General features: G+C 35.8%; 1 protein-coding gene across 1 annotated transcript in view; it reads left to right on the top strand.

The window, feature by feature from the left end:
* Positions 1-23,084, top strand: part of LOC148271415 (protein purity of essence-like) — a 51,041-nt gene that overhangs the window by 13,913 nt on the left and 14,044 nt on the right. Inside the window, exons 10-26 of the mRNA XM_088241417.1 lie at positions 86-279; positions 494-597; positions 1,714-1,877; positions 2,785-2,925; positions 3,980-4,080; positions 5,233-5,398; positions 6,961-7,152; positions 7,691-7,840; positions 9,213-9,294; positions 10,130-10,267; positions 10,696-10,893; positions 12,498-12,688; positions 12,903-13,091; positions 15,080-15,245; positions 17,779-18,017; positions 18,327-18,447; positions 19,766-19,872. Coding sequence (XP_088097543.1) covers positions 86-279; positions 494-597; positions 1,714-1,877; positions 2,785-2,925; positions 3,980-4,080; positions 5,233-5,398; positions 6,961-7,152; positions 7,691-7,840; positions 9,213-9,294; positions 10,130-10,267; positions 10,696-10,893; positions 12,498-12,688; positions 12,903-13,091; positions 15,080-15,245; positions 17,779-18,017; positions 18,327-18,447; positions 19,766-19,872 — 2,643 coding nt within the window. The remainder of the gene's footprint in view (positions 1-85; positions 280-493; positions 598-1,713; positions 1,878-2,784; positions 2,926-3,979; positions 4,081-5,232; positions 5,399-6,960; positions 7,153-7,690; positions 7,841-9,212; positions 9,295-10,129; positions 10,268-10,695; positions 10,894-12,497; positions 12,689-12,902; positions 13,092-15,079; positions 15,246-17,778; positions 18,018-18,326; positions 18,448-19,765; positions 19,873-23,084) is intronic.

The following is a 23,084-nucleotide window of genomic DNA, read 5'->3' on the forward strand; positions in this document are numbered from 1 at the left end:
ATTGTCACATTAAAACCCTATAATTTGTATAAATAGACAATGTCCATTACTAAATAGATAAATAAAACATTTGCGTATTGTTTAGAACCTGTTGCACAAGATATCGGAGCACCGCGTGGACTCGGGCCGGGGGCCCGGCGAGGAGGGGGCGCCGGCGGGCGCGGGAGGCTCCCAGCAGGTCAACCGCTTCATCCAGTACGTGGCGCACAAGTACTGCGTAGACAGCAAGAACCACTTCGACGACCTCTCCAAGATTATCCAGCGCGTGCTCGCGAGCAGGTGGGATCAATATCAAATTGCTTTCAATGTTGAATTTTATTATTTTTCACTTCGTCACCGACACACTCGTATTGCGTTTAGAAGTGGTCATTTTGTCACCAGTGGCGCTTTATTTATTTATATATTTTATTATCTAGAAAAATCACAAAGTTAAGTTGTGCTTTAAATAATAATTTTATAAAAACAAAGTCCCTGAATTTTTGTGTTGTTCTAGACGCGAGTTGGTGGCGTATGACAAATCGCAGAGCGAGCAACTGAAGGCGGACGCGCGTCCCGCGTATACCACCCTACTGCAGCAGGAAGCTGGAAAAGCTATCGGTAAGTTCTATTACATTGTCTCTACCGTTAAACATTTGGTGACTCGTTAACACGTAATTTAATTCAGTAATATTAATGTAATAGTATTTATCTATGTAAATATAATATAATTTGTCATGTTATGTTGATGTAAATGTAATACACGTCTGTAATGTAAATTATTATTATATAATTTTTAACTGAGCAGTTTAAAGCTGATATGCTTAAATCTATACAATGTCCTAATTATGACAGATAATAAATTCTAAATTTTCTAATAATTAAAAGGCCTATTATGGATACAATGAGTACATGGAAGATAGCAGTATATGGAACTGACAGTATTATTGGATTTGTGTTAATTTATTTGATTATTTTTGGAATGTGTAGTTATTTATTGAAACCTGACTGTCTCTTTGTGTTGTTTTGTTTATTAATTTATATATTGACTTTCAATAAGCGTGTAAATTATACCTACATTGAAGAAAAATAAAATAATAATATTTAAAATAAAATTAGTTGTTGGCGCACTTTAACTTTTCCCAAACAAATCTAGTCCATTTTTGAACCCATTGAGATCAGCTCTTGTGGCAGCTTATTCCAACCATCAACAAGCCTATTGCTCGGGAAATGCTTCCGTGGATTTAGATTGAATCTCGTTTTCTCCAGCCTGAGACTGTGGCCTCGAAGACGAGCATCTTGTTTAAGCTCGAACATGGGATCCAAATTTGGGCAGCTATAGTGACTGTTGAGTATCTCGTGTGTCTATCAGGTCACCACTTACTCGCCGTTCCTGCAGCGTTGTGAGACCGAGAGTTTCCAGTCTCCACATATGGAAGCCGTTTTAGGTTCGGCGACAACTTTGTAGCTCGTCTTTGGAGTCTTTTTAACAAGTATATATCCTTAACAAAATAAGGATTCCATATCTGAAACCCGTATTGGAGAGTAGGTCTGATATATGTTTTGTATATTTTCAGTAGCATATTCGGTTATATATGAGAAGGCTTTTTTTATCAAGTAGATAATTGAATGGGATTCTTTGTCATGTTTAATATGTGACATTCCCATTGTAAATGTAATATAATTCAGTTATGCAAATGCATATAATCTAGATAATATGATGACATTTGTCCGTAGAAACGGAATCCGGCCACTGCTACGGCTGTGCCCTGTCAGCCGCGTCGCAGTGCCTGACATTGCTGCGGGCCCTCGCCTCTAATCCCGAGCACCGTCAGCGCCTGTGCCAGCTCGGCCTCGTGCAGGAGTTGGTCCAGCACAACCTCAGGAGGGGCACACCGCAGGTAGGGCATCAATTTAAATACACATCACATTCCGCATACTTCATTCCCGATAATATAATATGTTAATATGTACGTACTATTTTTTAGCATTCCTAAAGATGACAATACGCGGCAACACTGGATTAAATTCATTCGATTTGGCAATTCTCGACCTGAGTACGGCCCATTGTTTTGCTGCAACTGTAGCTAACTTAATAGTCATAGAGTGGTTTTCCTACGTTTGGGCTCCTCTATAGCTTGGCGCATTATTGCTCTGAGGATATAGCGCTGTCTGCACATTAACTATAAATAAATCAGTGAAACTGGGGTGATGAAATACGTAAAAAATACATAATGGGGGTAATATTTGTATGAGAATGTGTGTTGGTCACCTAAATGTTTCAGAGTAAAAAGTGGAAAAATGTCAAATCGAGGAATGTAAATACATATGAAAAAATTATATACCAAGTTGATAAAATAGTCCTTTTCACTAGAACAGTGTTTAACAAATTACAACAGGGATAGAGAATACCTTAAATAAGGGAATATGGCAGTCTAGGCATTTATAGGGCTTATGACCTGTCATTGGCTGGTTTAAGTGACCACTTTACACACTGTGTATCATTCACCATTTTGCCTATGTTGAACATCCATATTTCTTTAATTCTTCCATCTTCCATCTTAATGACTCCCGAGGGGGTGAAATCCAGTCTTGTCTATGAACATTTGGACAAACTCAAATATTGTAGTACAGTGTTTATTGAATGTGATAAGCTTCTTTGTTATTTCAACTTACTCTTTAACATTGGTTCCAATGTTGGCACATATAGTTTTGTATTTCTATGAGATCACTACGCTTCCTCGAGCTCTTTAGCGGACATTTTGAGGTCTGTGTCTAAATTAGAAATGACGAGTTTCCGACTTCCAGAGCCAGGAGGAAGTCCACCAGCTGATCTGCGTGGTGACGCGCGACAACTTGCCGGCCACCAAGGACCTGTGCCGCCTACTATCGCAGCGCATCACGCTCGGCCTGCTCGGCCACGCCGCCGCGCAAGACCACACCAACGCTGTAAGTGCACGCTTACTCTCAATATGGGAGGATTATCACTATTGTCCTTAAAATATAGCTTGATTAAAATGACAGCTGTCAAACTAATGTCACTAGTGATGGGAAATTACTGATCAGTGATCAAATCGTTTTTGTCTGCAAACATGAAACTCTGTTTCCGAAAATAACAGAAGACATTTATGTTTAAATTTATTACAACAGAGATGAAGAACATTTTAGAGAAGGTAATATAGAAGTCTAGGGATCTACAGGGCTTATGACCTGTCATTGGCTGGTTTAAGTGTCCACTTTACACACCGTGTAACATTCACCATTCTGCCTATATTTGAACATCTATATTCCTTCGATTCTTTCATCTGTTTATGTTTGTGAAGTTAAAGAGCAGAAACCTTTATTTATGCGGGTGAGATTCGTCTAATTGAATTGCGAAAAGTGATAATTCAATTACCATTACTATGGTGACCACTTTTCTTGACATTTGGCTTGCCAACCGCTGGCTAAATGCAGTAATTCACATGATTAGGTGTTCACGGATGTCGCATTGTGATCGCGAATACGATAAACAACCATTGTGAGAAATTGTTATCACGTCGCTTATTAGTACGTCAATAGTTATTTGCGATTGAGCTACGGTGGTTTTCTCTTCACTAAGCAAATGCGGAGAAGTTCCTGTTAAGATCCACAGCCAAAATTCCCTCATAAACCTTGTACATTTTAAGCGAGGTCAATGATACTTCAACTCCCATTTAAAAAGAAATAAAAAAATAATCTACACAGGTCGCAGTGACGTCGGGAGCGTACATGGCGCTGATCCCCATTTTACAGAATACGTATTATTAGTGTGGGGCTTGATATTTGCAAATTATACATTATATATACATAAAATTACAACAATTATAAATTTACACATTTTCAATCAGCTCTCCCAAAAGCTGCCTTTGACATGAAGAAATGTGGATAAAAACAGTGTGTAAATATAGACTTATGTATTGGCTTCTCACAAGGATTTTTGCATGTTGCAATACATTGTTTGATTCTGGCCATGAATGCCCAGGTGCGACCGCTTGTTCTGCTGCTCGGCGGACTGGTGAAGATCCAGGACAACGCGGAGTGCTGGGAGGTGCGCCTTCGCTGCATCATCAGGCTGTGGGTATGGTGAGTATCGGAGATTTTACTTTTATCCTACAAAACTGACAGCTCAATTATACCAACTTTTTTGTAGGAGAAATTTGTAATTTCAATGACAGTTTATTGTGTTTTGTCGACATTTATTGCCGCCTTTTTTGTGTTTTTGACAACTCGAGAGTCTGAAAATCATTATACTAACTTGTTGGTTAGAAAAAAATGCAATCCCTGTAAAGAACTACTTAGTTTAATAACAATACATATGCCAGCCAGGATTTGTAGACGGTACCACCTGTTTCATGTACCAATAAGTAAAACACCGTATGTTAAAAATGCTTTTTTTCGTAGGACTTTTTTAGTGTACAATACAAAATTTAAAAATATAGATTACACAAACATCACTCTGTCAGATTTAAAATTTACACTAAAAATGCATTATGTAACTTAGTAGACATTATAATAATAAATATGTACATCTCCCTTCCCCTCCTTATCCTCTCTTCTAGCATTCTTGTCCTAATCCCGCCCAATTTACAGTAACTTACTGTTCTTAAAATAAATATAAAAAAAATCTTTGATTATTGAAAAATATTTACGAGTACATGAAATAACATTTTTATATGTATAAACTTATATGTATTTATTTGATATGTAATACATTTTCTTTACTAACTTTGTATACTTTGTGGAAAACCGTTATTAGTTCTGAGTTTATACACCATATCTGTTTGTTTACTACAAATATGTATGTAGAACTTTTGATTTCCCAAATAAAATAAATAAAATGGCTGATGGGTATTGCTATGTTCGCTTAACACTATTTTCAAACCATCAGAAGTATGATTTTAAACTACATTTGCAACTCAACTCATGATTTTTATAAAAATGTAGTTGATAAACTACAGAATGACATAACCAAAAAAAAATTTTTTTGGAGGTTGCTATCTTTCCTTCAAATATACACATTTTTGCACAGAAAATTCAATTGGACTTTATAGACAGTTGGATATAACTTTCCAATTATCGGGACTCTGGAGCGCTGATAAATCCCCCTTCTTCCATCGGCTAGATGCATTCGGTTTCCCTTGCGCCATCTGGTGCGAATATTGGTATGAAGATATGCCTCATCGAATTGCATTCTCGAAGCGACGGAATAATGTGCGTGTGTGCGTCTCTCCTCAGGTGCTCCCCGTACCTGTCCAGCGGGCTGGCCGGCGTGGAGGGCGAGGAGGGCGCGCTGCCGCCGCCGCAGCCCGCGGGCGCCGCGCAGGACGCCCACGCGCTGCAGCAGGTGGCGCTGCCGTGCCTGCAGTACCTGAACCATCTCATGCAGCCCCCGCCCGCCAAGGTTAGTGGAGTGGAGGCCCACATGGGCGGAGTTAATACACTAAATAATTCTGACAACGATCTTCCATAGCCTCTCGTGACCCGAGACAAACTTAACAACCGGATAAACTTGTTTTTTCCTTATAAATGAAAAGGGTAGTAAATCTACACAATAGTTGCCACATTTTTATTACATTTTTTTTTTTGCATCACAACAGGCCAGGAGGCCTAATTACAGTGGTGAATTACATCACAGAGCACCCAGGCTTGAGAAAAATCACATTTTTATTTTTTTGTGTTCTCACCGGGAATCGAACCCGGAACCTTCCGTGCGTGAGTCAAGCATCTTGACTACTACACCACGGAGGCCAGAATGAGCCATTGAACGGAGGCCCTTTTATTGACTACATGTAATTAAAATTAACATATTACAACAGAGATGAAGAACATTTAAGAGAAGGTAATATAGAAGTCCAGTATTATTACAAAATAAATTATTATTACAAATTAACAAATTATTGGGACAAGTATACATATTGTTGGGATTAATATAAACAGTTGGTACAAATAATTACATTAACACGCATCGCCACAAATATTTTATATAAAATAAAAAAACATTTTCTTGATTTCAATGATACTATTATTCTATATACTCGTATTTGATTATGTATGAATCTACATTTGTATAATTTATATTTTAATATTTATATTTGATTATTTTTTTACACTGTCTTTTTTGGAATTTTATTATTTATACCTTGTTTTTCTGGATTGTCATTCTATTTTTATTTTTATTATTTTTTTTTAATTTAAATTTTTTTGATTTTTTACAATAAACATAAATGATAAAACAGAGTATTAAAAAAATAAAGCATAATTACATAACAATGAAGTACATATTAATAGTAAAAACAGTAATTTTTGCTCCTATAGTAAATAATGAACAGTTATAATATTTTTGTGTAACATAAGAAAGAAAAAATAAGATATTCTGTAAAAGATAATATGGTATTTTTTTTTTATAGTAATTGAAAAAGGAAATAAAAAATATTGCATCACATGTCATCATAATTTAATTAAATTAATTTTACTGTGTATTTTTTTTTGTTAATTATTATGGCTTGACACGGGCACAGCCTAAAAAGCCTTAGTAAGTTCATTAATATTTATGTATGTACGTGTTTGTGTATGTACATGTGTATATATGTGTATGTCTGTATGTATATGTTTCAAACTGTGTATACGAATAAGTGTATTTTATTATAATGAATAACCACAAAGTTAGTGCTTCAAATATAAACTTTATAAGTTTATATTTTGTTTGTCTGTGCTCTATATTAATTTGTTAACTATTATAATATATTAAAATGTAATTGCCTAGCTTGGAACGGGGTATGTACCCTTGTTAGCTGGGCAAAGTGAACATGAAATTGTATTTTGATAAAGAGTGTAAATAAATAAATTTAGACGAGCGTAATTTTGAATGAAAAAATAAATTTAATAATACGCCGAATTACTTAACTTTTGCGGATTTATTTAGTGACAGACTAAGCGAGCTCTATTTGTTTCTCACGTTTCCAGGAGGGCGGTGTTCCCGCTACCGAGGCGCCGCCCCTGGAGCTGGGCTCGTGGCTGGCGGGGCGCGTGTCGTACGCTGACTGGCGCCGCCGCTGCGCGCCGCCCGCCGCGCAGCCCGCCGACTCGCAGTGCCAGCCGCTGCCCGGCCGCGACCAATGCCTGGCCACCAAGTACACGGCCCGTTGGAAGGACAAGGTATGCGCAGAAAGGAGTGCTGCAGTGTTGTGATTGCCGATATATAAACTTGTTGAAATTTTTTGACGCTTACCCTATTCTTCCTGGGCCACCACAGATTTGCTTAAATCTATTAACCAAAAGTCAGTTGTTGGCGTGTTTAACTTTTCTAGAACAAATCTAGCCCGCTTTTGAAGTTATTGAGACTACACTTTACTACATCACACTACACCACACCACACTACACCACACTACACTACACCACACCACACCACACCACACCACACCACACCACAATAAACTACACTACACCACACCACACCACACTACACTACACTACACAAAATCAGCTTTTGCAGAAGCTATTTCCAACCATCATCATTATTTTATTGCAGTTGATGATTCTTTTTTTATGTATATAGACACACGGGTTATGCCTTTGTAGGATGTCTACTTTGTAGATGTAATGCTTATGTTTGTATGTAACGTAATATTTGTGTATGCCGTGATGTACTCATCGATGCAAAAGCTCCGAAAATGAAATAAATGTGTTTGTCAGGCGTTCCGCAACGTGGGGTCGGTGACGCTGTCTCTGGGCGACGGCGGCTGGCTGCAGCCCGTCATGTTCAACCCGAGCAGCAAGATGGCCCGCGACACGGCCTGCCTCATGGTCAAGTCGCTCTGCACGTCCTACGAGCGCACCAAAGCTGTGAGTATACTCCCCGCACATGTCGTTATATCATCGGATTCATAAGCGGAGTTCATGGAGGGACAGGACAGTGGGACAATGCGACAATGAGGAAGTTCAGTGGTTTTATTTATTTGTTGATAGATAATCAAACTAAGCCAAAAGAAATATTGATTTTTTAAAGTTTTGTATTTTTGAAACTACTCCACTTCCGAATCTTCTCTGTCAGTTCTGCCGATTGGTCCGTTGACGGTAAGTAAACCGGAAATCTTTCACAACTCTCTTATCATTGGTTGATTCATATGAACTAGTGATGTCAATCAAAGTAGTTAGTTTTTATCAATTCACTCTGCTCTAATTTTTACCGCACGCAAGAAAACATTTTTTACATACAATTTCCTGTAGGGCTGAAGTTCCTTATTGGATAAATATAAAACTAGACATTGAAAATTATTTATATTTTCATGTGTCATCTTTACAATTTTTTAAAGTTTTATAGTTTAAAAAATTCCCACCAAGACTTTATTACATCGCCCGTGTTGTTCTGATCGGTGAATGATCAAAACACACATCTGAACGATGAAACATAACTAACAAAAGCGATGAAAATATGGGTTTGACGTAGGGAAGATTATTTTTTGAGCTGGAGTTTTGGAATTTTGACCGACTCACATTATTTCACGCGAGTCGCGAGCTCAGGCGTGAAACAGTTATGGCAGAGAGCTGAACGATACAGGTCGCACTGTTTGGCTCAAATAAATGTATGAATCACCGCTGATGCGCCGAGTCAGCTGTGCTGAAATTTAATTTTCTGTAAAGCGTCACGTACTCGTATGATTCGGTTCGAACGAAACTCACAATGTACCGCGGTGACCTTCATATTTGTCTTTTTGAACCGGTTCAAATTTAAGTTACGCATGCCTAATTTGACTGACACGAAGCGCTGACTTGCGAGCATTCTACAACTTTGTTTGACATGATTAATTTGTAGGAACAAAGTTGAACCCTGTACAAGTTTAAATTTGTACCCCTCGTGATTTGCTGATTTGGTAAACATAAGAAAAATGTGGCTATTCGTGAAACCAAAAATCTGTTATCGGTTGCAATCATGATCATCCATGGTTGCCATAACAACATAAACACGCTTTAATTTACAGGCTATTGCAAACATGTGGTCACATCGATCTCTGATGTTGAAAACCAGTTCATTTTCATTGAAACCATTTTTATGAATTTTTCAATAAATTTTCAAGAAACCAATTGACTGACGGATTGGCTCCACCGATTGGTAGAAACTAAGATACGAGTCAATATAACAGAGTTCAGTTATCCAAAATCATTAATTTATGAATATTTACTTGTTTAAAATGTTAACAGTATACATTTATTCCAGGTCCTCGTTCTTCTGACTAACTTCTTACCGGAAATAGGAAAAGCGGGGGAGGCCAGTGAACAGTTCCTGCAACTCTACCAAAGTAAGTTCTTATATGTTTACAATATTTGAGTTTGTCCAAATGTTTGTAGACAAAAGACTGGAATTCACCCCCTCGGGAGTCATTAAGATTAACAAATTACAACGAATTATTCGAATCCCACTTTACCCCAACTCGATTCCATTTTCTATTAGTGAGTTATTTACAACTCGTTGAAAATGGCCCTCAAAATGAAATATTTGGGTAAATCATAAGAACGTAAATATTTCTTTTTTTAAAGAAAAAAAACAACAGGGATGGAGAATACCTTAAATAAGGGAATATGGAAGTCTAGGCATTTACAGGGCTTATGACCTGTCATTGACTGGTTTAAGTGGCCACTTTACACACTGCAACATTCACCATTTTGCCTATGTTTGAACATCCATACATCCGTATTCTCCATCCTTGTTGTAATTTGTTAATCTTAATGACTCCCGAGGGGGTGAAATCCAGTCTTTTGTCTACAAACATTTAGACAAACTCAAATATTGTTATATAGATTCTTATTTTAAAAATTATGTTTTTAAACAATTGAATAGTTTTGTCTCGACTGTTGACAATATTTTGGTTCGGTATGTTTGGGAAGAAGCTCGTTATAGAAGTGAATAAATGTACGGAGAAAACCACAAACTAAAGTGTCAATCAATGCTTCCTCATATCCGAGATCCTGCTATTTCCGCGATCGTTATAACCAAGTTGTCTTCGAATGCACATAGGTAGAAGAAGAGATTTTCCAAGAAATATTCTACTATTGTATGAATTTTAATGACACAGTTACAACATTGATAAAGTTGTTGGTCAAATTCTGAAATAAACACTTGTCTACATCTTTCAGGTCTCATTGCTGAGTCACCGTGGAAACAGTTCCTAGCCCTGCGGGGAGTGCTCTCTCGCCTTGCGGAGTTGCTCACGGATGAAATCGACCATCTGCACAAACTGGAGGTGACCACTCTGACGTCTGACCTGGCCCAAGGTAATCCATCATGTCACCGGATCAAAGACTGGTAATCTGCGCCGATGCTCCTATATCTGGGGGCAATTACAAACGCTATTTTCTTCGGTACATATCGAGAGCGTATACTTAACTTTTAACTCTATCTGCCGAGGTATTACGAAACTTGCTTTACTGACATGTCGATGCGTGTTTTCAGGAAGCTGAGGCTATCAATGGAAATAATTAAATAGTAATAATCATTTTTTTATACCTGTCGACGTGCTCATCTTAAAACTCGAAGATACAGAGTCGGTAGTTTGTCTTCATAATCGAATGTCTTTCGTGTCTTCTCGAAGTAATAAATAAGTATTTTAAGTAAATAACTGACTTCGCTTTGTTGTATTACTTTTTTTCTTTATTATAATTAGTAAATAGTATCACGTTTATATGACCATGTTTTCCTCCAGGTTACGCCCTGAAGCGGCTCACAGAGCTGCTGGCCATGATGCTGGAGGAGAGCGGCGTGCGGCGAGCGTACAAGGGCCGGCTTATGGGCGCGGTGCTGGGCGGCTACCTGTCGCTGCGCCGCCTCGTAGTGCAGCGCACGCGACTCATCGACGACACGCAGGAGAAGCTGCTCGAACTGCTGGAAGAAATGACCACTGGTACGCGCCGTGTTATTGTCAGAAACTTTTAGAACGTCGGTTTGTTTATTCTAGTCTCAGGGTTCGATGAAATTAAATTCAATTAATTAATTTTAAATATTACATACATTACAAACTAAAATTTAATACGTACATATTATAAAAAGACAAAAAATACATAACGAGACTCGTGTCAAAATAGTAGGAGAATCCTGATTCGGAAAACCCCTTCGGATACATGGAATAGATCAACATCCAGAGCGATGTTGTTCAGCATAGCTGTAGCCCTTCCAACGGCAGGGTGCTCCTGCATATCGGAATATGAAACAATCTATGCTGACGCTGTCTTAGGTAATTATCAGGAACATACAAACCAATGCTCATCATAATCTCAGAATTATCGATCATACCGCGCAACAATGGATAAAAATGTGTATTTAAATACGCATTCCTTCTAGTCTCTAAACTGTTGTTGCCGAGCATACCCTGGATTTTACTTTATGTACTCATGCAGTCCGACATCCCGCCTTATATTTTTCAAAAACTTTGCAGTTCAAATGCAGACATGCTCCTCATCTTGATTTTTGTCTCTGAACTGATAAATGAATATATTGGTTCTATATATTTACGACGCCATGCGTGGATACTCTAATATGTATTTGTATGGGGGGTAATGCATCATAAGCTACTGACATCATTGCAACCCTTGTCGATCTATTGTCTCCTTTAAGCCTTCAGAGAATTGAATTACCGAGCTGGTAAATGCTTTATCACCTAAAGCAGTGATCGCCACACGGTTTCCGTGGCTCGCGTAGGATATTAAATTCGCCTAGTAAATTTTATTATTGAACTCTGAAAATAAAATTAAAATGTGTTAACTTTCAACGAAATGCTTAAAAGGTTGCTGTCAACGTTTTCCACTATGAAGGTTGTTAAGAGTACTCACCGAGAATTGAAAAAATTGTGGAGGAAAGTGAATGCCATTCTTTTCACTAATTATTTTTATGTTAATTTTTAATCACACATATATTTAATTATTATTTTTATTATAAATAAATATTTAAGGTACAAATTTTATGTTTTATTGTTAATTTGATTTTCTAATTTATTTAAACTAATATAAAAATATTATGTATGGTACGATAAGGGCCGATGATAAAATACTATAAAGAGGGAATTTGCGTAGTTAGCTCACCAGACAAGTTCCATTTCTGAAAGTAGCTCACATCCTTATTGAGTTTGGAGACCGCCGATCTGAAGCATCTTGTGCTTCAGATCTAAGTCCTCAAATAATTATTACAACATTTTTAAGCTATTGACTCCGCTCTAAGTTTGTTGCAACAGAGGGAAAACATTTTGAGAAGGCAATATGTGCAAGATGCAAGACCTATCGTTGGCTGGTTTAAGTGGCCACTCAACACACTGTGTAACATCCACATTTCCTCAACTCTTCCATCTGTTGACTTTTGTAAAGAAACATAATGTTTTCCCTCTGTTGCAACAAATTTAGATCTGAATAACTCCCTAGGGAGGAAATCCAGCCGGTCTGCAAACATTTGGACATACTCGAAACATTTTTGTAATGACTGCTGTTTTGATATTATACGGGTGACTGTTTATTGTAGGAACGGAAGCAGAAACAGCGGAGTTCATGGCCGTGTGTATGGAGACCGTGAAGAAGTATCCCCTGCACGACTTTCTCACTCCCGTGTTCATCTTCGAGAGGCTCTGCTCCATCATCTACCCGGAGGAGAACGACATCGGAGAGTTCTTCCTCATGCTGGAGAAGGACTCCCAGCAGGAGGACTTTTTGCATGTATGTACTCTGCATGTTAATTTAGCCATTTCGGTCTTTATTATACATGTTTTAGTCACGATGCTGACGTGGTTGGTTAGACCCAAATTACACGCCTCTCATGTCGGTTTATTAAAATATATTTATAAGAGTTGAATATGTGAAAATCAATCAATCTCTCTATTATTCTGCAATGACCAATAGCTCTTTTTACCATGCTCATGCGTTTCCTCAGGGCCGTATGCTGGGCAACCCGTACTCGTCGCTGGAGGCGGGGCTCGGGCCGCTCATGCGCGACGTGAAGAACAAGATCTGCGCCGACTGCGAGCTGGTGGCGCTCCTGGAGGACGACAACGGCATGGAGCTGCTGGTCAACAACAAGATCATGTCGCTGGACCTGCCCGTCAAGGATGTTTACAAGAAGGTCAGAACCGGACAGGAATTTTAACCTTTTGAAATGTATTTTTCACTCACTGTTTCAGTTAGCTCTGAATTAAATTCTTGCCAGAGGATATAAAATAATATCAATTTATAAAAAATAAAACAATTTTATAAGTAATTTTAAGACTATCGAAAATTACCTGTGGGTAGTTGACGTCCATTTTCATACACGGCATTTTTTGACATTTGTAGAGAATGAAAGTATTGAGAAAGCCAGTGACATCTTTTGTTGGAAAGGGGAATTTTTTTTATAAACCAGACGTTATGTTGGATTGGTTTTAATTAAAACCGCGGTTTATCAAATTAAATAAAAAAAATGTGATTCGTTTATTGTAATTTTTCAACAATATTTTGAGTTTGTCCAAATTTTTGTAGACAAGGACTGGATTCAACTCCCTGGGGAGCTGTTTTTATTGACATTTTACAACAGAGATGAAGAACATTTAAGAGAAGGTAATATGGAAGTCTAGGCATCTACAGGGCTTATGACCTACAAAAATTTGGACAAACTCAAAATATTGTTGATAAATTACCCGGTCCATGAAGAAGTATAGAAATTGAAAAAATAATATTTTCAGGCGTTGCCTAGTATGTAGGTGAAATAATTCAATTAGATGAATCTCACCCGCATAAATAAAGGTTTCAGCTCTTTAACTTCACAAACATCAACAGATGAAAGAGTTGAAGGAATATGGATGTTCAAATAGAGGCAGAATGGTGAATGTTACACAGTGTGTAATTTTTTTTAAGTATATGAAAAACTAATCGGATGACCCTCGATCTTTAAAACGGTTCTTGAGTATGCGGAGGGGTGCTTTCACTGTTTTATTGGTTTCCAAAATTTACAATTTTGTGAGTTTTAGTTCATTTTAAAGAACTATTTTGTATTGATTTTATTTTATTACTGGAATTATTTTTTATTATTACATTACATTACATTACATTTTTTTTTGCACCACAACAGGCCAGGAGGCCTAATTACAGTGGTGAATTACATCACAGAGCACCTAGGCTTGAGAAAAATCACATTTTAATTTTTGTGTTCTCACCGGGAATCGAACCCGGAACCTCCCGTGCGTGAGTCAAGCGTCTTGACCACTACACCACGGAGGCCGCCGGAGGCATTTTTTACTTTGGTGGAGATTAATTTTTACCTTTATTTTTGTATTAGATTTATTCTTATATTCTCATTTATATGATTTGGTTGGAGGTGAAAATTAGAATTTGTGTATCTGGGAAACATGTTTTCAAGAGTTGAAAGAGTGGAAAAAGATGGAGAGCGAATTCCAACAACAAAATGAATGGCGCACTCAGCACAGTAATTGCCAATAAAAATATGTCAGTCGAAGCTAAACTGCCTGTGCACAATGGAGTTTTAGTCCCGACACTTATGTATGGAAGTGAAACATGGAACTGGCTGAGGGAGAATGAAAGCCGAGTGAACGTGGTTGAAATACGATCTCTTAGACAAGTGTGTGGGAAATCAATGTATGACAGGGTTACGAATGAATGATGAAATCAGGGGTGAGTGTAAATCTGAGTCAGGTATAATTTATAGGATTAAGAAAGGGCTCTGAGATTGTTCGGTCACGTAGAATGAACGGATGATGAAAGAATGGTAAAATGTACGGTAATGTGGGACAAGGCAATCGAGGAAGGCGCGGCATGATTGGATAAACCGCAATCCTAAGAGAGCGGGCAGGACCAATGAGCACGTATGACTAGATGTATGAATGCGGAAGATGCTAGAAATGTATGCCGAGAAAATTATAAATAAAACTGTACATTTATCATGAATCTAGTTTTTTCAGACTTGTCTGTCTAATGAACTGGGCGAACGGTATGCGTACTGACGTATAGATCAATATCTCGACTTGGATTGACCATCATCTGTCCTTTTTCACGGGTAAATGTACGTTTTTATGAAGGTTTGAACATGTTTGTATTATTTATTTACCTACGTAAATGCAGGTTTGGGCGATATCCGGCGAAGGCGACGCGATGCGTGTGGTGTACCGCATGCGCGGGCTACTCGGCGACGCCACGGAAGAGTTTGTGGAGACCCTGACGGCCTCTAGCACGGAAGCCGTTGACGACGAGCAGCTGTACAAGATGGCCAACGTGCTGGCCGACTGCGGTGAGTCTACAGAGATTAGCAAAAACCCTTTTCTATTAAGTGTCAATGTAAGTTCTGTCTCGGTTAAATGTCATTCGAAAGGTAATTTTCTGCTCTACAAGGCATGGAGTTGGCTTTTACGTCACATATATTATTTTATTTGGTTACAAGCCCTCAAAATGGAATGTCAAGCAGATGAAATTGAACATTTTTGACATCTCCTGTTCGCGTTCAACCGATGAAATAAAGAAGAATACAAATAAAGAGAATACATTATGAATCATTTGAACCAAGTTGCGGTCTCGTGGTAGTATTGTGGGCTCATGAGCCGAAGGTCCGAAATTCAAACCACTCTACCGCAACTTGATTTCCATTTTTCCAGCACAAGTTATGTACTTATTTATTTAACTTTTTGTACTTATTTATTTAACTTTTTGTACTTAATGTCATTTGTACATTGGCGGGCTTATTGCCAAATGGCAATTTCTTCCAACCAACCAATAAAATAATAGTTTTATTTTTATAATTCAAGTTACAGAACATATTCAACAGAAAATAAAGATGAAATAGCCAAAGATATATAAAAATAGAAATAAAAGTACTTGTTTATAAATTACCTTAAATCAAAATTATGACTCAATGGAAAAAAGAGGAAAAAGGAAAGGAGGAGAGATTAAGGAAGAGAAAGGAGATGTTTCTTCAGACGTGATTTAAACAGAGATACTGTAGTAACATCTTTGATCGTGGATGGGGGATGTTGCCACAGTGGAGCCGCATGGACACTATATGAGTTAGAGAAAAAAGAGGAATTGTAGATGGGTATTAAGAGAGTGCCTGCTGAATGAATGACCACGAACTGAAAAGCGTTGAAATTTTTCACGCAGCTATATAGGAGAGTTAGGACTATGAAGTACATCGAACAGAAGTGAGAGGGAGTGATGGTCTCTCCGCTGTCTAATTTTGAGCCAACTTTGCCATGTACAACTTGTTCTCTAATTTACTCAAATAATAAGAACTCGAGTATTTCTCTTTTCCACACATAGAATAGTATTACTATGGGAAGTTAACATTTATCTTCAATTAAACCGAGCCAAAAATGTTATTATTTTTTATATACAGTAAAACCTCGTTTTTACGTTCCTCTATTTTACGTTGTTCCGGATATTTAAACAGAAATCTTCAGAACCCATTTTTGTTCATATATTCTCCTACAAATATTCCCCCCAATCAACGTTTTTTACATTTTTCATCACCCCAGTTTTACGTTTAGAATTTTTCGGAATTCGAATTTCGGAATGTGTCAAAAAAGCCAAAATTATGTCGCAATAATAATGCCGCGGCCCGCGCGCCACCGTGTGTGCCACGCGAATGAAGAATAAAAACAGGTAAACAACTAACTAATAAAGGATAAATTATTGTCTTAACCTAAATTCAAAGCAGGCGCAGTGTGATTGACCTTTTTGTTCAAGTGTCTTCCTTTAGGGTTAGTCTTAGTTTTCATTTGAACAAAAATGTCATATCGACTTGTACAAATCATGATACGCAGTTGACAAACGTTTAGAAACAATAAAGTTTTAATATTATTAAATTGCGATGTTTGAACTATATGACAGTTGTTTTTAGTGATGCTATAGAAAAAACAGTGATATCGTTGTAAATAAAATTTCCCAACATTTAGGGGAAAAATTATTTTAGGTTAAAAAAAATATTGACAATTTTCACTTATCACCGTTTTTACAATTTTTCTGGAAGTATATGTACACTATAGTGGAGCAAATATTTTATTTTTATATAATTTTTATTTTTTCCATACATTTTTCATTTCCTCACTTCAGTGTTTTCCTCAGTTTTACACTTTTTTTCTTGCTCCCTTGAAAAACGTAAAAAGGGGCTTTTACTGTATCGTATTACTAGCTTTTTTTGTAATTCTAAAATAACTCTACGTGCGACATCAGAGGTTATTCTCTGTCAGTTCTCCCGATTGGTTAGTTTACGGCAAGCAAACCGGATATCCTTCATAGCTCTCTGTCATTAGTTCGTTCATATGAACCAGTGATGTCGTTCAAAGTAGTGCGTTTTTATTCAAATATATATGTTTTTTTGTACATTTTCAAGAAACTTTGCCTTACAATTTGATGCCCTAATTTTTACCGCACGCAAGAAAACATTTTTTGTATCCAATTGCCCCATAGGGCTGAAGTTCCTTATTCAGTCTACATAGTAAAATTAAGTTTTCTGTATGAAAAATTAAATATGTCCTCCGTTTTCTGGCACAACTTGGTAACCACAAACTTTCTAAAAATGAGATGTCCTTATGAATGGTATTGACTAATCTTTGTTTAAAAACTAAAATAAAATATTTGATAAATAATATTCAATTTGCAGTTATACTTAAATTGTTGATTTGGGATGAGCTTTTAACTTAAAAATTGCAATATCTCGCAAATAGTAAAATGTGGTTACCAACTTGTGCCGGAAACCCGATGATGTATGCTGGCCAGCCACCAAGTTCGGCAGCGTAAAAATGACCATCTATATCGCGTCTTGTCTCCAGGCGGTTTGGAAGTGATGCTGGAGCGACTGGCTGTGGCGGGCGGCGCGGGCGGTGGCGGTCGCCCGCTGGCGCGCACGCTCCTGCGCCTGCTGGCGCTGTGCGTACGCGCGCGGCGCTGCGTCGCGCTGCTCACGCGCGACTCCACGGGCGCGCTGCCGGCGCTGCTGCGCGCGCTGCAGCTGGCCGCGCAGGACGAAGCGCAGCTGCCACGACCGGACCTCACCATCCAACTACTAGAGGTGACATTGAAATTCTGTTGAATTTTGTATTCATTCGTTGTGTATAGAGTGGTTTTCCACAGTACGGTATACATTCCAGTTCTTTTTTTTTTATTTAAAGAAATATTTTACGGGTCTTTAGAATTTATGCTAAGGGAGCTCCTACCCCAGTTAGAGATGACAGAATGATGCTTTTATAAGATACTGGCTTTTACTCATTTATGTATAAGGTCTTTTATTTCCCTCAGCAATTTGAAGTCAGTGTTTGGGATGTTTTGATATTTTTTTGTTTATAGGCAGCAAATAAACTAACAATGTTTCGAGTTGCAGATCATGGATCGCATCTTGTCAGTGGCGGCCGGCGAGTCTCTGGAGTCCTTCCTGCAGTTCTCGCTGACCTTCGGCGGGCTGGAGTACGTCCAGACGCTGCTCAACTGCACCGACTGTCCGGGTAAACCATACTTCACTTACTTAGATTTGATACGCATTTGCCAAGTGTTTCTTACATTGCTTGACTGTGACTGCAAAAATAATAATTGGCCAATTTATATAGTTTTGTTTTTGGGAAAAATCCTCTTAAGGCCGCTTTACAATTGTGTACTTATTTAATCTTAAAATAGTACATTTAAAAAATATATTTTATTGAGGAATCTTAACAAAATAGTTATAAAATTACAATATGATTGGTTCATACATAATTAATAATAAAGTTTCTACCTCTTTAATAGAGTGAAAACTCGTGTCTAGTGTTCGTTTTACATTTATTTTTATATATATATTATATAGTATGCATATATGTATTATATTTTATTTATATTTCATTTTTACTAACAGATTCCTTAAAATTAGATATTATATCCTAAAAGATACACAATTTTCCACTGTATGGCATTCAAGATAGGGTGGGTTTCATGTGTTTTTTAAATTTAAATTTTGTTATTGATTTTAGGATTTCTGGGAGATTATTAAAGTTTTTTTTCCAACAAATGAATAGTAATTTAAAGCTGCAGTTGTATCGCATCTATGTAAAGTTAAATTATTTGGAAAAATGGATTTTTGAAAATTTTGTAAATTAGTGGGTTTTTTTTTCTTTAAAGGTTAGTATAATAGATGCTTTTTTAAAATGTCAGAGAAAAATATGAATAAATAAATAAATTGAGGGTATATCTAGTTCTTTGAAAATTAAATTTGAATGGTAAATTCTAGGTTTTTTAAATATAATTTTAGCGATGGTTTTTTGGCAATAAAAAGTGGACTTAAATTTGTCTTGTAAGCTCCTCCCCAGCCTATGATTCCATTCTGCAGAACAGACTGTATGATTGCGCAGTAAACAGGGAATAGGACAAGGATGCATGAAGAGAGGATAAGGGGGGGAAGGGAGATGTACATATTTATTATCATAATGTCTACTAAGTTACATAATGAATTTTAAATCTGACAAAGTGATGTTTGTGCTGTCTATGTCTTAAAATTGCGTATTGTACACTGAAAAAGTACTACAAAAAAATATTTTAACATACGATATTTTACTTTACGGGTACATGAAACTGGCGCTACCATCTACAGATCCTGGCTGGAACACGTATTGTTATTAAACTAAATAATTCTGCACAGTCAACTATTCAAGTCATAATTTTGTGAAGCAGTAGTCGGTCCGCACACACTCTGGGGTATCGTAGAGAAGTTAACCTATTTTAAAATTAGTTTTACGGGCAGTCTTGTGATTTTTCTTTTCGTTGATAGTTTAACATTTTATTATGTATTTGTAGGTATTAGAGTGAACGCAGAAGCCCTGTCTCACCTGACCAGAGTGCTGGCGGCTCTGGTGTACGGAAACGAGCTGAAGATGGAGCATCTGTGCCAACATTTTAAGGAGGTAAATTCAAAGAATTGAAATGCCATTTTCTATGAGTGAATTTTAAAGTTTTATTTCTATGTGTCGATCTTTTGTATTGAACGGTATCATGATAATGATAAAATTTATAAATAAACTTATCAATGAAACTTCTTGGTTTAGTTTTACTTTTTATTATTTTGACCAACGAGCGCTTTCGCCTAAGTAGGCATCTTCAAGACTGGTGATTTGTTTACAACGTTTACAGCTTTTATACTATTCTTAACATATTTTGGAGATAAGATAGAACAATATTTTAACAGGAGACAGAAAACATAAATATTTACAACTAGTTTGCTATACAATTCATTTTTGGGAGTTTTTGGACCGAAAGGGATTAAGTTTTATTATTTAAAATGTGGGAAGAGAACACATGGCGAAATACAACAGTGTGGGGAATCTACATTTTAACAGATAAAGTTGGAAAATACTTTGGTTTTTTTGACAGGGAAGTTTACATACCTATAAATGAAACATTTTAAGATTCATACTTAGTTAATACAGATAATTTCATTACATAATTTTAGTAGTAAATAATTAAATCAAACGGAGCTATATTAAATTAAAGGTTTAAGTAAAGGAGAGTTTACATAATAACATTTAGTTAATAAGTTTACATACCTAGAGATAAATGACGAAACATTTAAAATTCATAATTAGTTAAGACAGAGTTAATAAGTTTACATACCTATAGATGAATGACGAAACATTTTAAGATTCATACTTAGTTAATACAGATAATTTCATTACATAATTACATTTAATTAACAAGTTTACATACCTAAAGATGATTGACGGAATATTTTAAGATTAATACTTAGTTAATACATTAGTTTTTGAAATGAAGTTATCATTTTGATAGTTAATTTCATGTTAATTATATTATTTTAGTAGTAAATAGTTAAATCAAACGGAACTTTATTAAATTAATGGTTTAAGTAAGGGGGAGTTTGATAATTCCAATTGCTGGTTAATTATTACTGCATTAAGTTTAATTCTATTGATTTCTAATGATTCTAATTTATCTAGTTTTTTCCCTTTGTTTTCAAAATGTAGTAATTTAATATTATTTTCGCTGTCAAAAGTATGGTTAAGCGAGTTTAAATGTGTTGCAAAATTAGATTTGTCATTTTTTAATCTATAGGAGGCAATATGTTCTTTGAGTCTTGTTTTTATTGATCTGCCACTTTGACCTATATATATACCTTCACAATCATTGCACTTTAAACTATACACTCCATTCTTGTCTAAGGTTGAGATCTTATCTTTATTATTAACAAGGCATTGTCCCATTGTTTTTTTATTATACATAGCTACATTAATTTTATTTTTATTAAATATTTTTTTAATTTTTTCACTTGTGTTTCCTATATAATTTAATTTTACCCAATAATTTGATTCATTTTTATTATCTATTGGTAATAAACCGTTACCTATTGCTTTGACTGAGTTTCTTTTTTGTTTTTTAATTAATAATTTGTCAATGAGATTTTTTTCATAACCGTTATTGAATGCTATTATTTTTATAATGTTTATTTCTTTTTTATAATTTTCATTAGACATTGGTATATTAACTAATCTATGTATCATTGAATGAAAAACTGACAATTTATGAGATAAATGATGGCGTGAATTGGCATGTATGATATTATCGCTAAATGTGGGTTTTCTATAAATGCTAAAGTCAAATTTACTGTCAATTATTTGTATGTTTAAATCTAAAAAGTTAATTTTATTTCCTCCATATTCCATCGTAAATTTAATTGAATTACTTAAGTTATTTAGTTCATTAAAAAATGTATCTAACTGTCTTTTTGTTCCTTTCCAAAGACAAATGACGTCATCAACATATCTATAATAAAATTGCACATTTTCAAATAATTTTGTTTGACATAATTTTGATTCTAAATAGTCCATGTAAAAATCAGCTAATATTGGAGATAATGGACTTCCCATGGCAAGACCATTCTTCTGAAGATAATATTTATTGTTAAATTTAAATAGGTTTTGATCTATACAAACATTTAAAATTTGAGAAATCTCATTTTTCAATTGAGGCGTTAAGAATTTTTTATAAATATATGTGTCTAATGCATTTTTAAGTTCATTTATAGGTATACAAGTGAAAAGATTTACTACATCAAAAGATATTAGAACTGAATTTTTAGGGATATTAGTGTCTTTAATTTTAGTGATAAGGTCTAACGAATTTTTTATTGTCCGACTAGGGTTAAATTTTAGAATACATTTTATGAGGAAATTCGCTTTTTTTGCTAATTTATACGAAGGAGCAGAGTTAAAAGAAACAACTGGTCTTAATGGCATCCCATCTTTATGAACTTTTGGTAATCCATATAGTCTCGGACATTGAGGGTTCATATTAAGTATTTGTTGACTTGAGAAAGTGTTAGAAAAAATAATTTTACATGAATCTACTACCGCTTTTATATTTGTTGAATAAATTTGCGTTAAATCTTTGGGTATTTCGGCAAAATTATCTGTAGAAAGGAGATTTTCCATTTTTTCAGTATAAACCTCTTTGCTAAGTATAACCGTACAATTACCTTTGTCCGCCTTTGAAACAATTAAATTATTAGATTTGATTTTATTTTTTATTTTTTTAATGATTTTTGATTCATTATTTGAAGAAAAGTTTTTTGATTTACAGAAATCTGATTTAATTATAGAAGCAATCTCAAATTTTGCAGAAATATTTTTACCTAAAGCTACGTCAGAGTCTACTGCTAAATTTTCAAAATCTTGTTTATTTAAATTGACATTTGGACAATATTTTAGACCTTTTTTTAATAAATTTAGTTCTAAATTATCAAACTCTACAGTGGACACATTTTTTATTCTATCAAAGAACTGTGGTGTTTCTTCATAAACTTTTTCTTCATCCTTGTCGGTTTTCTTCGATGTAGATTGTAATTGTGATTCCGCGATTGTAAGTGTAATTGTGATGTAATGAAATTATCTGTATTAACTAAGTATGAATCTTAAAATGTTTCATTTATAGGTATGTAAACTTCCCTGTCAAAAAAACCAAAGTATTTTCCAACTTTATCTGTTAAAATGTAGATTCCCCACACTGTTGTATTTCGCCATGTGTTCTCTTCCCACATTTTAAATAATAAAACTTAATCCCTTTCGGTCCAAAAACTCCCAAAAATGAATTGTATAGCAAACTAGTT

Source organism: Micrasema longulum, unplaced genomic scaffold (genome assembly GCF_059751315.1).
Source record: "Micrasema longulum isolate JH-2025_06_02 unplaced genomic scaffold, ASM5975131v1 h1tg002886l, whole genome shotgun sequence".
In the NCBI taxonomy this organism is placed as follows: Eukaryota; Metazoa; Arthropoda; class Insecta; order Trichoptera; family Brachycentridae; genus Micrasema; species Micrasema longulum.